This window comes from Hordeum vulgare, chromosome 7H (assembly GCF_904849725.1).
Source record: "Hordeum vulgare subsp. vulgare chromosome 7H, MorexV3_pseudomolecules_assembly, whole genome shotgun sequence".
In the NCBI taxonomy this organism is placed as follows: domain Eukaryota; kingdom Viridiplantae; phylum Streptophyta; class Magnoliopsida; order Poales; family Poaceae; genus Hordeum; species Hordeum vulgare.
In genome coordinates this window covers 587,164,827-587,180,281 of record NC_058524.1, presented here as the reverse complement: position 1 = coordinate 587,180,281, position 15,455 = coordinate 587,164,827, and the positions used below count along the sequence as shown (strand labels likewise).

General features: G+C 47.6%; 1 protein-coding gene and 1 pseudogene across 1 annotated transcript; one reads left to right on the top strand and one right to left on the bottom strand.

Moving 5' to 3' along the window:
- Positions 1–1,349: 1,349 nt before the first annotated feature.
- LOC123409392 lies at positions 1,350–8,297 on the bottom strand (annotated as a pseudogene).
- Positions 8,298–12,034: 3,737 nt separating this feature from the next.
- Positions 12,035–15,221, top strand: LOC123411872 (carbonic anhydrase, chloroplastic-like). Its single transcript, XM_045104830.1, has 5 exons — positions 12,035–12,183; positions 12,277–12,325; positions 14,231–14,487; positions 14,570–14,675; positions 14,807–15,221. The coding sequence occupies exons 1-5, from the start codon at positions 12,134–12,136 to the stop codon at positions 14,939–14,941; spliced, it is 597 nt and encodes a 198-aa protein (XP_044960765.1). The 5' UTR covers positions 12,035–12,133; the 3' UTR covers positions 14,942–15,221.
- The last annotated feature ends 234 nt before the right edge of the window (positions 15,222–15,455 follow it).

The window sequence follows — 15,455 nt, the reverse complement described above, 5'->3', positions numbered from 1 at the left end:
AAATGCTAGTTGTTTGCAGCAACTAGTAAGACATTAGCAAGTGAAAGAGATGCGTTACAGATCAAGAGAAATTTGTCTATACAGTCTCATGCCTGTGGGAGTAAATGTAACATAAACTTTACACTGTATCAGGTTCAAACACACAATGGTCTTTATATCATAGCACAATTTTCTGAAAACCCAGTTTTGCCCAAATATTGTAGCGCGTTGCAGTAAATCCAAGCGATATCTTCAGTAGAATTTGGATTCTGGAACAAATGAGTTTCACCACAGGTGTTGTACTGGCAAGAAAACTGAAATCAGAAACCGCAAATTTCGTTTGCAGTTCATGTTTGTGTCAGGCAGGAAGCCAGCGCCAGAACAATCAGACATTCATCAGCTAACCAAAGTGCAAAAGACAATGCTGGTGTTTCAATTTACCTCTTGATAGGACCAAAAGCACGACACCCCATGACGAGCAGATCGACCTTGAGTTCGGTGTCACCTCGCAGATCTTCTCCTTGGGATCCCCCACCACCACCTGTGTCTTCACCTCCACCTTCAACAGACCAAGAATCCAACCCAATTTAAGCACCATTCAAGCATGAGCAGCCAGGCTAAATCACAAGAATTCAGCAATCGGTACAGATGTGCCTCATTTAATCACCCCCACTTACATTCTTATCGGAGAAAATCTTGAGCGCGTGCTCCAGGATCGTCTCTGGGATCCGCCGCTGGTGCGAATCGATGGCCTGCGTGAACACCGACACCTCAGCCACCCCCTGAGCACCCAACGCCGCGGCCCAGCGAAGAACCTGCCACACACACGTTCCTCTTGCTGATGCCCGCGAAAAAGAGGGACAGGGGTGCCCGGAACCGCAGCGGCGTGACGGGCGCATCCTCGCTCGTCTCCAACAATTCCAGTGCCTCCGCGGGCACCTTGGAGCTTCTCAGTTTCATCAGCATGTTCTGCTTCATGTTGGCGCAGCTCTCGTCGACACCATCATCTGCACGTCAAGTACCATAAACAAGTACAGCTAGCACACGCAGAGGAGCAGATTTTGGAGGCATGGCAAACTTCATGCAAGTCTAATAGATACTTAAGCATGTGCATTTAGACCACGAATTTTTGGATATTAGTTTGAACCCGTGATCGATGCTTCTAATTCCAACTGGAATAAATATCTGGAATATCCAAACCAACATCTACGACATTCACGCAGATTAGATATACCTATTTTCAACCAAGCAAGAAAAAACTTGTGACAGGATAGGATCATGTAGTAGGCTCTAGTGATCTCTTATCCGTCCTTGATGCATTTTGACCGCTACTAGTAGAACTGCATATACAATGAACCACAACACTATGGTAACCTGTAACCAACAATTACTGTCCCTGGTAGATACTAACATCTGCCAATTCGATCTCATGGACAAACGCTCGTACGTTCATGCAAATTTACTGAACATGACCAAACGCATACAGGATGCCAATTTGGAAACAGGAGAGGTGATTACCAATTCAGAGACGTAGCAGAAAATTGTATGCTAAGCTGTTGTAGCTGGGATGTTGTAGCGACTGCGCAGGCCATCGAGAGCTCTGGCCACGGACTTTGCCATCTCAGGTAAGGTCACCTTGCACACTGACCATTGTGAACCAAGTCAGTACTAAACGATACACTACTGCCATAGTGGCTTGAACTAAAGACTGAAGTGCAGTAAAATTCAGATAGATAGATGTGAAGATAGAAGTGTAGTGAAATTGAGAAGATAGAAGTGCAGTAAAATTGAGATAGATAGACGGCTCTGCTCGGTCGCTGCAGTACCACGAGACGAAGACGACTGCACCTCTGTCACCAACTTCTTGTAGGATGCCTGCAAGGAATCCACACCGACAGTAGGATCGCAATTTCAGGGTCCAAATCCATGCGAAATTCAGAGGCCAACACCAGACCAAGCATGGATCGAATCGAAATACCTTCATCTCGTCGGCTTGCAGTGAGACCTCGTCGACCATCTTCTTGTGCTCCTTCTTCACCTCCTCTGCCATCTTCAGGCAGCTCTGCGTGTGCATCTGAAGAGCACATGGAAGGGGATCACATCACAGGATCGGTTGATGTGCCAAGGACGGATGGGAAAAGGGGACCAGAGTCAGAGAGATCACCTTGATGCGCTTGGAGATGCGGGAGTGGGAGGCCTCGAGGTCACGGGCCTTGTCGGCGTGGAGCGCGTCGAGGCGGCGCTTGAGCGAGTCGAGGCTGGACGCGGCGAGGCCCCTCAGGTCGCCGATGGTGGAGATGGAGGCCGGGGTGGACTTGGCCACCGTGGAGAGGGGGATCTGGTCTGGGGCGTCGCCACCGGTAAGGAGGGCGAGAGGAAGCCTCACCCGACCACGACAGGAGAGGGAGACCCGGCGCTGGCGGACGGCGACGAGGCGCCGAAGTGATGAGGGTTAGATGGGCAGTTGGGACGTCGCGTCGTCCGGGATCTCCATCGTCACCTCATCTTCGTCGGTGAGGGGGTGGAGGCCAGGGTGGTGTTGTGGTTGGGCCGGTGGCAGTGCTCGGGGAGGAAGGGGAGGGAGGGTGGCGGCACGATGGCCGGGAGCGGCGGGGAGAGGACTGGATCAAGAGGGGGTGGCAGCGGCGGCGAGGAGATGGGGACGAACGAGGAAGGGTGCGATGGGGGGATCTGAGATAGGGTTTTGGTTGGGGTGGGGTATCTCTTTTTCAGTTTATTTTATTTTTTCTGTAGATAGATGGATGGATGGATGTGGGATGGAGATGGATGGATGGATGGCCGCCATGTCATCGATCCGTGGGAAGGGATTTGATTGGTTTGGAAAATCACTGACTTAAAATAGTTTTTAAGTACTAAAAATAGAGTAATTTTGTGAAGCATCTATCAAAAATATTTTTTAAAAGGACATCACAAACTAGGCGGGATTGGCGCGTGACATAAAATGGACCCACAAGTGACATGTCAACATAGTTAGAACATGTTACGATATTTTTATAATCGTCGTAAAAGTTATGACGATCTCATCTTATGCGGTTACGACATTTTTGACTCACATCGTCGTAATTTATATGTAGATTTGATCCCCTCAAACGGTTTACGACAATCTCGGATGAAATCGTCATAGATTTATGACGAATTCATCAACGACGTCTTAAAAAACATCATATATGAGCATATTTCTTGTAGTGAGATACCACTCGGCATACCGAGGTAAATGTGCGTTCACCATCAAGTTTTTTTCAAGCGTCACCGGGACTGGCAGGCTCCACAAAGGTGTCAAGGTCGATTCCGTCTGCAATGCGAGTAGCTGTGTCCAGGAAGGTCTTCATGAAATCTTCGAATCGAAGCTTCTTGGTGTTGGCAACCTGCAACGTCTTCAGCTTTTCTTCGCTAGCTTCCTTGCAGTGCACTCGAACCAGAGATAGCGCCACGTCCGCACCACAACGAGCGGCAGACTTCTTCCATGCCTGCACTCTGCTCGGGACGTCCTCCAGCCGAGTCATCAACCCATCTATTTCTTGCCGAGAATCGTCTTCAGGCCACAGCTCCTTGTCGATCCGGCCGATGACTTCTCTCAGGTGGCCAATGAAAGGTCCCACCCTGCTAAGGCGAATATGCGCTCGGAGCAAGTCCCGGTTGGCTTCATCGTCGAGTGGAACGTTCGGAGCAACCGACCTTTCAATATCGGTTGCTTCAGCCTCAACGTCCCGACAGAAGTCTGCAAAGAAAAGACAAGCAGAAAGTAAGCGCAGAGTGGACTCCAAAGTCAAGAAGCGCTCGGCAGAAACTTACCACCAAGCAGTGCAACCATCTTCCTTGCCCAGTCGCTGACGTACTTCTCCTGCGCCATGCACCGAGTGTTCATCAACTTCAGCTGGCCCATCCATTCGGATCTTTGACTCTTCAATTTTTCAACTTTGGCTAGCAATGCCTTGTTGGTCTCCCGAGACTCCTCCAAAGACTTCTCTCGGTCAGCAAGAGCCCCCTTCACACCAGCCAGGTCATTCACACCCGCCTCCAAGTCCGCAGCAAGCTGAATCTTCTCAGCCACCAGAGCATTATACGCAGATCTCATTTCGCAAGTCTTCTGCCAAATAAGCACAAAGGGAAGATCAGACACATTCAACAAGGAAAACAATCAAAGCTCAAAGTTCTTTAGACCCCTGCCGATGCAAGCAATCGACAGCGGTCTCGGGGACTACACCCAGTGGGTTCACTAAGAGTGACCCCACTGGCATGAAGCTCGAACAGGTCGGCCCTATTGAGCTACATGACAAACAGACAAATCTATGAGACTACTATTACCCGACCTGAGTAACACTACTCTCGGGGACTACACCCGATGGGTGCACTCGGAGTGCCCCCACTGGTACCATTCGGGCAGATCAGCTCTGATCTGTTCAGGTCACGGAAAATACATATAAAGACAACTGCCGGTGCAAGCACTCGACAGAAGTCTCGGGGACTACACCCACTGGGTTCACTCGGAGTGAACCCACTGCAAAATCATCCTACTGTATCCGAGTATATCACTGAAACCCCCAGTGGGTGAGAAGAGGAAAGTAAACACTTACTAGCGCACTTACTCGGATATCGTCCCGGAGCTCCAAGCTTTTCTTGTACAAAGACGCGATGGAGTCGTACGCTCCCTTGGCATCACCCACCATCAGCTCCACCTGCACCATGGCGTCCTTAGCGGCCCCCACCTGGTCTTCCGGGAGATGTCGGGCATCATATTGAACGGTTGACGGACCCGGCGCGACAGAAGACTCCCTGGGCATCCCGAGCTCAGCTCCAGTCGGTCCCGCCGTGAGGGGCACCGTCTCAGTCGGCGGCACCGTCTCGGTCGGCGGCACGTTCATGGTGGGAGCAGCAGTAGATGGGACAACCTCAAGGACAGGCGCCAAAGCTGGCTCCGACCCCCTTTGGTCGTCGTCCTCCAGATGAATCACCTCCGAAGGAAGCTCGACTGAACAAAATGAAATTACAGAAAAAGGTCAAGATCAAAGACAGCACTCACGAATCAATAATACAAACTCTCGGAGACAGCGCTCGTGCCATACTCTGGTGGATCGGGGACTGCGATGGTGAAGTCGGTCCCCTTGCTCACGGATGCCCCTTGCTCACAGAGGAGAACTTCACCACCTGGGCCATCAAGGTGGAGGTCGACCTGGAAGCCGCCGGTCTCAAGTTTGCAAATGTGAGTGGTGACTTCTGTGTATTCCTCGAGCTCGAACTCGAGAACAAAGAAAACAGAGGGTGCTCTCACCACAGCCGAGAACGAAAGCGCCGCCGCTGCTGCCACCCAGAACAAAAGCACCGCCACCGCCGCTGGCTCACCACCGGGAACGAAGAGGAGGGAGCAACACAGGTTCAGACAGGGATACTCATTCAGACAGGCACGGGGATACGTTTGACCTGATGCACTGACAAGTGGGGCCCGTGCTTACGTGGATAAGTTGTGGGTCCAGCTCCGTATAGTTAATGAGGACATCAGTTCAGATTAAGGGCCATGTCGTGTTTGGGATATTTCCTCGGTCATAAACATCGCACTGAGGCAATTCAGATGAACGACGTCGCACTCCTTCCAATTCACCTCAAAAACGTCGCACAAGAGCCATTGACCCGTTTTGCCTGTAGTCCCGTGTGCTGCGCTCCACTGCAAAACGCCTCAATCTTTTTCCCACAATAAACTGGGAGGACGGCCAGAATTTTGCATCTTCTGGTTGTTTTGCCAGTAGTCCGTCTGCTGCACTCCACTGCAAAACGCCTCAATCTTTTTTCTACAATATACTGGGAGAATGGCCAGAAATTTCCATGTCTGGTTGTTTTGGGAACGACATGGGCCAGTAGTCCGTCTGTTGCACTCCACTGCAAAATTCCTCCATCTTCTTCCCACAATATACTGGGAGAATGGCCAGAACCAGACTTAACCAAAATGGTTGATCAACTCCAGTAAGCTTTTCAATTTTATGACAAAGCAATTATTGCATAGTGTATGGATCTAAAAAACAACGTCATTGGTCTATTTTATCCTTTGTGCATCCACCATCAACATGCGCGCGCGTGTCAGCAAACTCGATATATAGTACGCGAGATGAACGGGTTTCCAAAGAGGTGGCCATTGATAATGTTAACTAAAGATGATAATGTGCTCTGGATTGAAAATGACTCCCCAAAAGTCTCAAGTGGAAAGGCGAAAGTTCTTATGGTGCATTAAGAAATCAAACATAAATGTATTAATGCGGCTTTTCCTTGAAGCGATAAGGTGTGGAGTCTTACTATCAGGCATTATTGCCAAGACTGAAAGGTCATGAATTATTGCGGAGTCTACCAGGCATTATTGCTAAGACCGAAAGGCCGCAGACTAGGCTATAGGTATACTCCATGTTCCTGATCTCCAGGAGAGAGTATCAGATATGTATCCATCCTATGGCGTAATAATGTTGAGCAGTTTGACTTCAATATATGCAGAAGTTTGCAGGATCGGAATAATGACCGACAGTGTTTTAAATAGCGGGGTATATGTCAAATTGCGACGGACCTCCAAATTAGCTATAGCGGGCTTTAACAGGCTATAGCGGGATATTTATACATGCATGAGAGCATTTAGCGGCAGCCTGTTGAAAAGGCAATAGCAAGGCTATAGCGTTGTAGCCGGCTATTTAAAACTATACGACCGAGTCATCCATTTCACCAGCTTCCTATCAATTATTACTAGCATCCTTTGGAGTTTCTTAACATATATACCCCATCCTAATGTTTGTTTGTAATCTTTGATTCGTTTTAGAAGAAATAGGCTGGGATCATACATGAAGAAATAGGCTGGGATCATACATAAAAAGAGCCGACTGCTGGTTATAGCAAACAGTTACATACTGCTCACTGTCGCGGAGCAAATTCCGGCTGGATTGATAAAAACTAGCGTTTGGCCGGATTGGACGCTGGTTGACTGTAGATGAGCTCAGCTTATTTAGCTATTGCCAATTGTACCTTTGATCTGGGAAGCGGATGGATCCAGCCAGGATCATTATTTTTCTTCCATGGACATGTCTATGTACATTGGTGATATGTGCACAAAGTGTGGAAGAAAGACCAGTGTTGGTCTATGCGGCTAGTCTTGAACTCTTGATCCCAAGTACTTCCTCTGTTCCCAAGAACATGATATTCTAGATTTATCCTAAGTCAAGCATATTTAAGTTTCGCGGTGGCCTTATCCTCAAGATAGTCACAATGAGCCCGCTTGAATTTTCTGATGGAGAGTGGCAAGCCTAGGGGTTTCACTGGTAAGGTAGTGATTATTGCAGGGAGATCAATGAGGATGTGTGGAACGTCGATGCCATGGTATCCAACAGGCGCTACTTGACTCTTGCGGAAGTTGGTAACGAGGCCGGTCACATTGCCAAACTCCCTCAAGATGTTCGAAAATGTGGAGATGTCATGTCAGAAAAATCGCTCCATCATCCGCGCATAAAGTGAGGTTCGTAACTGCACACTTCGCCCATGTAAGTCTAACTGGTGCAATCTACCCTGAGAAGTGGCAAGGTCAAGGACGTGCTGAAAATTGTTGATGGCAAGACTGAACGGTAAAGGATATAGTGAATTTCCCTGCAGTAGACCCCTCCGGTACTGCTTGATGGACACAATGTCTGAATTTGGCGGGGAATCCTCTACGGTTCAAAAGGTCACGCAAGTCGTCACATTTAACGGTGCCAACCACTTTCTTGAGGTCTGACAGTGTCAAATGCTGCATATGCTAGCTCCGGTCAAAATGTATGGTTTGGGCTGTATTTTCTAGTCAAAAATGCTAGACCTATGGATTTTTTTTACAGAAAGTTACGGACTGACACACTCTTCCTCTCTAATCTCCCTTCTGATTCTCAGGATAGGGCCGGCATCCTCAAATTACCAATTAAAACCACCCACCTCAACCTTTCCCGTAAGACCTATAAAACCTCCATAGTTGTAGCAAAGCTCTTTTCTAGTAGTCCCAAACCTAGATCACCAGCCCCACCCAACCAACATATATGTCGATTTTGCATCTCTCTATCATCTCTTCTGACGGAGCTCCCCCCCCCCCCCTCTCTCCCTCCCGAGTCGCGCAGGCACGACGATCGGGGGATCCCAGAACCACACCCAGCCACCTCTCCTCCCTCTCCCGCCTCCCCACCGTCGCCCTGGGGCTCGGCGGGACAAGCTCGACCGGAGCCGCAGGGTGGGGCCCTCGCGTTGCCATGGTGGCCGGGGTCGGCGCGGTGCGGCCCCTCCGCACTGTGCGCGGCGTGGGCACCAGGCATCACGGAGCGGCGGCTCCTTGTGCTGTGGGCTCCGGTGCTTTTGCGGACTTCGGGCGGCACGGTTGGTGGAGGGGCGTGCGGTGGCTGCTATGGCGGCAGGGATGGCGGTGTCAAATCTGGGCGACGACGGCTGCTCGCGACGCGGGTCGGGGGCAGCATGGTGGGTGGTGCACGCCTGGCGACCGCGGCTGTCCTGGTTGGTAGGCGGCGCGGGCCTAGGTGGCGTGGGCTGTATGCCTCGGCTCGGCTCGCGGGCGGGGCGGATGGCGTCGGGGGGCTCTTCTAGGCCAAGACGGTGGGGGTCTCAGTTGGGGTAGAGAGGCAGGGTGCAGCAGTGTGGCTGTTGCGACATTGCAGGCGGCACATGGTGGCGGTAGTGAATTTCTTCTCCTAGATCTATGCCGACGATCGTTGTAGATCTAGGGTTTGTGCTCGGGCGGGCCAGGTCTGGGCTCGGTGCATATCGAGGCGTGTGCTTCGGGTAGGAGAGGTCGGGCTTGGGCCGGGATGTCCCTACGGGTGGTGCTAGTGCTCTCCTCACGGGCATGGTGTTCGGTGGTGGTGGTCGGGTCTCTGCTATTCTGTCGGGTAGATTGGCGCCGGTGACCATGGTTGAGGCATCACACGAGTGGGCTCGGCGGCCGCTGTCAGTAGCCACGGGATTGTGTCCCCAGATCGACCGGCACTGGTTGGGGACGTAGGTGTGGATGCCCCCAACTGTGGGGGCATCGACCTAGATCCCGTGGCTGATGTTGGGAAGGAATGAAAGGAGACCCCTTTTTTCCCCTCCATCCTTGTTTGGTGCTCTATGATGTGGATGAATGATGGTGGTTTGGACGTGGATGTCAGAGCGGCGGCTCCGTATGGCGGTCCGCATGGTTGGCTCCTTGGTACGCCCTACCTATAAAACTTTAGATATTTCAATGTAGATTAAAGATGATGATTAGAAGCTATGTCTTCTCAAGAGGTACAATATTGATTCAATATGTTTGATCTGCACAATAATATGCGATAGCTTTTTAACTCATTCATGCAAACTTTTAAGTGAGAAACTTACCATCATCCGACAGATCGCAGTGGCTGCGGCCGCCACTTCCCCTACATGACATGCGTCTAAGTGAGGGCCCACATACCGTCCTTCTTTGAAAGCACTTCTGCAGGGACTATGTTTCTGAAACGTGTAAGGTGTCGGAACAAAACCATTGTTGCTGAAATTTTTCGCAATAAGACCTCAGTTGCAAGTTCTTTTGCAACAAAACCTTAGTTACAATGTTTTTTTTCAAGGAAACAACTATTGCAAAAATTCCTATGACAAGACCCATGTTACATTGGTTAAGACGCGTCCGGCTCGCTCGATGCAGCAAATCTGACGGCCCGTGACCCGGCTGATCTTTTAAAAGATCAATCAGCGGATGCGTAGCACGCCCCAACTTTTAATGGGACGTTTTTTTCGAAAAGGAGGCCTCGCCCCGGCCTCGGCATCGAGTGATGCATACAACCATTTATTTAATAACTGAAAAGATCCAAAATAGGTACAAAGTCGAAAGTAAAGAAAAAAGAAATTACAAGGCGATCAACGCCTAAGCCAAAGATATGAATAGGAGTAGTTGACTAATTCCCTATTCTATCAGCATGTCGCCATCCATATCGGCTGAAGATAACCTGAGCTACCATCTCCCATCGGGCACACCCAGTAACCAAAGGCTCCCTGGTTTCCACAGGAGTGAGTAAGGACCACATGCGGATCAAGGCGGTAGCCCTGAAGGTGACCTGCAAAAAGTTAATAGATTGTTGTCTGTTAAAAACTAGGTCATTTGTGCAGTTCCATATAGCCCACAAAAGTGCAGAAGTTCCAACTCGAATTAGCTTAGCGAACGAGACATTAACCCCGTCAAGCCATGTCCCAAATAACATGTTAATGCTAGTAGGCGGGGTAATGTTAAAAGCAATATGGATTGAGCGCCATAATATTTTAGCCATGGGCAGTCCAGAAAGAGTTGATTGATTGTTTCATACGTCTGACAGAAGCTACATCTTCGATTTCCTTTCCAATTTCGCTTGGCCAAGTTATCCTTAGTTAAAACAACTCCTTTGTGGACAAACCACAAAAAGATTTTTAACTTAAGGGGAACCTTAACGTTCCAAATATGTGAAGATTTTGGAATAAGTGCACTATCAATAACATGGTCATACATTGATTTCACCGAGAACGTACCATTGGAGGTCAGTTTCCAAACAATCCTATCCGGATCATCAGAAAGACTAACATCCATTAGCTTTCTGACTAGATGTAGCCATCTGACCCATCTATTACCTACTAAGGATCTGCGAAACAGAATGTTGAGAGGCGTCTCACGTAACACTGCCACAACAGTCGTCTGTCTGCGCTGGGTAATGTTATACAGCTGCGGATATTGAAGGGCCAGAGGCTCGTCACCTAGCCAGTTATCCTCCCAGAATCCAGTAGATTCACCATTGCCTATGATGAATTTAGTCCTGTTAAAAAAAGCCGTTTTTGTCTTCATGAGACCCTTTCAAAAAGGTGAATCTCCAGGTCTCACTGTGACCTGAGCTAAGGTTTTTTGCTGTAGATACTTATTCTTCAGAATTTGTAGCCACATACCTTCTAGATAGTCTGAAAAGCCACTTGCTAAGCAAACACATGTTCTTAACCTCTAAGTTTTCAATCCCCAACCCTCCCTGATCTTTGGGCCTACAAATAATATCTCATCTAGCGAGCCTATATTTGGTCTTGACCTCATCACTCTGCCAGAAAAATCGTGATCCGTAAAAATCCAGCCTTTTTCGCACCCCAACTGGTACTTCAAAAAAGGATAGAAGGAACATTGGCATGCTTGTCAACACTGAGTTAACTAAAACCAATCGTCCTTCGTAGGATAGTAGCTTGCCCTTCCAGCAGCTCAATTTTTTCTCAAACCGATCCTCGATGCACTTCCAATCTTTAATAGATAATTTTTGATGATGAATAGGGATCCCTAAGTACGTAAACGGTAACGTACCACCCTCGCAACCAACTTTACATAAGCAAAACTTTGTTCTGCAATGTAAAGTTTTTTTTGTACTGATTAATCCGCGTCCAGTTATTTTCCAATTATACTGGCTATGATATTTCTTGATGTAAGATGTCCTTTAGGTCTCTTAATCTCCACTCTTTTTCCACCGCCAAAGAAAGGACTAATCACCATCGATTCACGAACGGGTAGGAACTTCACTGGGAAAGTAGTGGTATTGAAATTTTTCGCAACAAGACCTCAGATGCAATTTCTTTTGCCACAAAACTTTAGATGTTTTTTTTAATCACCATCGATTCACGGAAGGGTACGGGTATGAAGGGTCCGGCTGTAGATACTGTTATCCTCAAGATACGCACAATGAACCCGCTTCAATTTTCTGATGGAGAGTGGCAAGCCTAGGAACTTCGCTGGGAAGGTAGTGATTATTGCAGGGAGGTCAATGGGTCTCTTGAAAAATCTCCTCCCTTCTCAGCGGCAAGTATAAAGGTCTAATCACCATGGATTCATGGACCGGTTTAGTATAATATGAGCAACAGGAGTACTAAAAGAGAAAGAGGAGAGGGAGGCTCTTGCCATTCTGATCGGCCACAAAATAAATGGTATCCTTGTTTGACCGGCCTCTACTGATCCGGGGAGACACCATCACAAAGAAAAATGTATACATACGAGATGAGCGGCCTCCCCTCCCCTGCTGCTATATAAGTGACCTCCTCTTCTTCCTCCTGGAGAAGCCCACCTACCATCCTCCAACAAGTTCCGTCTCTGTCCTCCTTCGTCTTCAACCACCCTTGCAGATTGAAAATGGAGCGCCTCAGGACCGGCTTCGACAAGTTCAAGACCGAGGTCTACGAGTAAGCTTCCTCTCTCTGATCCTGCCGCTATGCTTGAGATTTTTTTTCTTTTGTCTTCTTCAGCTGATTATTTCTCTGGCCGGGCTGTGGCAGCAAGAAGCCGGACCTCTTCGGCCCCCTGAAGGCCAACCAGGAACCTACGGTATGTACTGTACCCCATCATTTCTCTGTACAGCCATAAATAAAATGTTGTCTCGGGCTAGCTAGTACCAACTCTAGTTGCTTCTTCTGCCATTGATTGATTGGCTTGTTGAGTTCGTCCGGAAGCTTGGCCAGCAATAGTGCGTTCTCTAGATTTGGTGATTCTCCCTTACTGCTAAATCCTCTATCGAGCAGTACTTGTTCAGTTGTTCTGAGTATGGGGGGTGGGGTGCCCGTAGCATTTCCTATGACCTATCAAAGTGGATATAAAAATGGAAACGACCACTTGTCCTAATTGCACATGCTAACCGTAAGATGCGGGCCACTGCCGGCCACTTGATACTAGGTGATCTGCTAAACCAACTACCAAGATAGGCACTGGCAGACTGGCTAATCTTCCGTTGAAATTGGATCACGCACCCTCAAGAAATTTAATTGGTAACGGCTCACATGTGCATTGCCATGACATATGATTTGGTTTAAACAGATGTCACCGTCCCTATCACTTTTGTTGTCTTTTGGATGATGGAATACGATTCCTTTCCCTTTTTATGTTATATATTATACTGGAGGACTAGCAGTCAGGATATACTCTTGTACAAGATCTATTATTGATGTCTCAAAACCCGATTGAAAATCTATGGAAATCAAAATAATTTACCAGGGTGAGAGTTCCAGTCATAACATGAGACGGAGCCGTGAAGTTAAAGCATCTTTGTAACACCCCAGCCACAATCATCGGTTTCGTGACTATCACCTTGGATCTAGACTGAGCGCAGAGACCATCATTAGCTTTTCTCTTCACTTTGTGCTTTCGGAAAAGAAGGTGCACATTATTTATCAGTCATACTTCTATACGAATGATGTACTACTCATACAAAAAAGGTGCACCTTCTTTTTGGGAAGCTCATCTCTGAAGAACCTACAATTTAAGGATGCTTGGGATGGGGTGCCTTATGGCGTTCTAGTTTAATAGAAATGATAGACTACTCGTATCAAAAGTGTGCATCTTTTTCTCAAGAAGTTCGTCTCCAATGAATCTATAAATTAAGTGTGCTTCTCTTAGGATAATTTGAGAGTGAACGACCTGCCAGGAAATGGGACAGAAGGTGATTTTTTTTTCACTTGCGTTGATCATACCGTGTGGGGTGGAAAAAAGAGGCCATCGTACGGTTCGAAGAGGCTCCATCCAATGGCCATTCTGGACGCATGCGTCGACCAACCCACACAGAGTGCTGCTCAATTTGGTTTGGATGGGCGACGGAAAAACCTTGCTTCTACTTGCTTTGCTCGCCTTTCTGTCACCGTTTGTCTCTACTCTTCGATTCCTTGTCACAAAAGCAAAATTTAGTTCCTCTTGCTGGACTGAATAAAAAGTCGTCCGAGATAGAATGTCAAAAGAGTCAGCCTTCAGCACAGAGCTATGTCAGAAATGTCTATTCCACCTACCAGTGCAAATATGGTAAGGGGTTTATATCCTGCAGTACATAGCATTTTTATCTGTGCGAAGAAAAGAGTCAATTAAAAGGAACTCACATGCAAGAGCTTGTCTTTTTGCGTGCTCCTTGACGAATGTAATAAGTATACAATGAAAGAGAGAGATAAGGTTGCAAAAAGGTCTAGTTAATAGTCAACCTTATAGACTATTTATGTTAATATATGAGTGACTATAGATGATGCTTCTAAATGACATGACAGCCGTATATAGCCATCAAACTGGCTATACTATTAGCCATGCTCTTACATATCAGCACATGGACAAATTTCTTTCTTTATATCAGCAGGCTGACTAATACGGCCAAGCCATAATGAATAGCATCTCTGCTTATCACCAACAACTATCAAATGCTGGAGCTTGAAAAAAACACTGTAGAATATTTTTCAACTGACAATATCGGTTCTGCAGTACTTGTTGTTCGCGTGTGCCGACTCGCGCGTGTGCCCATCGGTTACCCTGGGCCTGGAACCCGGCGAGGCCTTCACTGTCCGCAACATCGGCGCCATGGTCCCGTGCTACTGCAAGAACAAGCACACCGGCGTTGGATCGGCCATCGAATACGCCGTCTGTGCCCTCAAGGTGAAGGTCATTGTGGTGATTGGCCACAGTCGCTGTGGTGGAATCAAAGCCCTGCTCTCACTCAAGGATGGCGCGGACGACTCCTTGTAAGTACGTAGCTTGGATCTAAATGGTTATTTTCTCGGTCTATTAATTTCTGACCGGAGTTGTTTGGTTGGTTTGTGTCAGCCACTTTGTTGAGGACTGGGTCAGGATCGGGTTCTCGGCCAAGAAGAAGGTGAAGGACGAGTGTTGTGACCTGCCTTTCGAGGACCAATGTGCCGTCTTGGAAAAGGTTCGCTGGCAACATTGGCCATGTACCATTTTATACTCCTTTACTTGCTTATCTCTTGGATGTGAATGTGAATGAATGAATGGATTAACTCCCTGAGGGAGATCAGTTCTTTTAATTGTTCCCATCCACAGGAGGCCGTCAACGTGTCCCTCCAGAACCTGAGCACCTACCCGTTCGTCAAGGAGGGTGTGGCCAACGGAACACTCAAGCTGATCGGCGGCCACTACGATTTCGTCTCGGGCAAGTTCGACACATGGGAGCTGTAAATCAATCATCCCTCCCATTGCTCAAATCCCAATATATATACATACGTAAGTATATCAAAGATATATCGATCCATCGATATGGATGCCATGGAGTACCTACTCGTTATTTTCCAGTTGTGAATCCCCAACAGCCTGGTGTCAATTTTTGTAATAAGGGATAGTATTTTCCGGTAATGAATTATATTGTACTACTATGTGATGCATAATTTAATCGTCAAATGATCGAATACATCGGATATTATTTTAGTCATATTCATCATCAAGAGTTTACCTTCTGATTTTTTGGCTTTGTCTTCCCTATGGTGTGTGACACTGACTAATTGTTTTTTCAGACATTTTATTGCCTCTCCATTGCTACTATTTTTATCAGTATTATTTTAACCCAGTGATTGAACTGTCATCGGCTTTATATGCTACCCACCTTTTTCTACACAGCATGTCCTTCTTCACCTTTATTTATACAAGGCATTCTTTCATTCCACTGCCAAGATGACTAGATGAGGAGATTGGGATT

Excerpts from the sequence above, each read along its gene's own strand:
- LOC123411872 (XM_045104830.1), top strand. The coding sequence starts at position 12,134 with ATGGAGCGCCTCAGGACCGGCTTCGACAAGTTCAAGACCGAGGTCTAC. Across the intron at positions 12,184-12,276 it reads TTCAAGACCGAGGTCTACGA|CAAGAAGCCGGACCTCTTCG; the intron begins GTAAGCTTCCTC and ends GGGCTGTGGCAG. Across the intron at positions 12,326-14,230 it reads AGGCCAACCAGGAACCTACG|TACTTGTTGTTCGCGTGTGC; the intron begins GTATGTACTGTA and ends TCGGTTCTGCAG.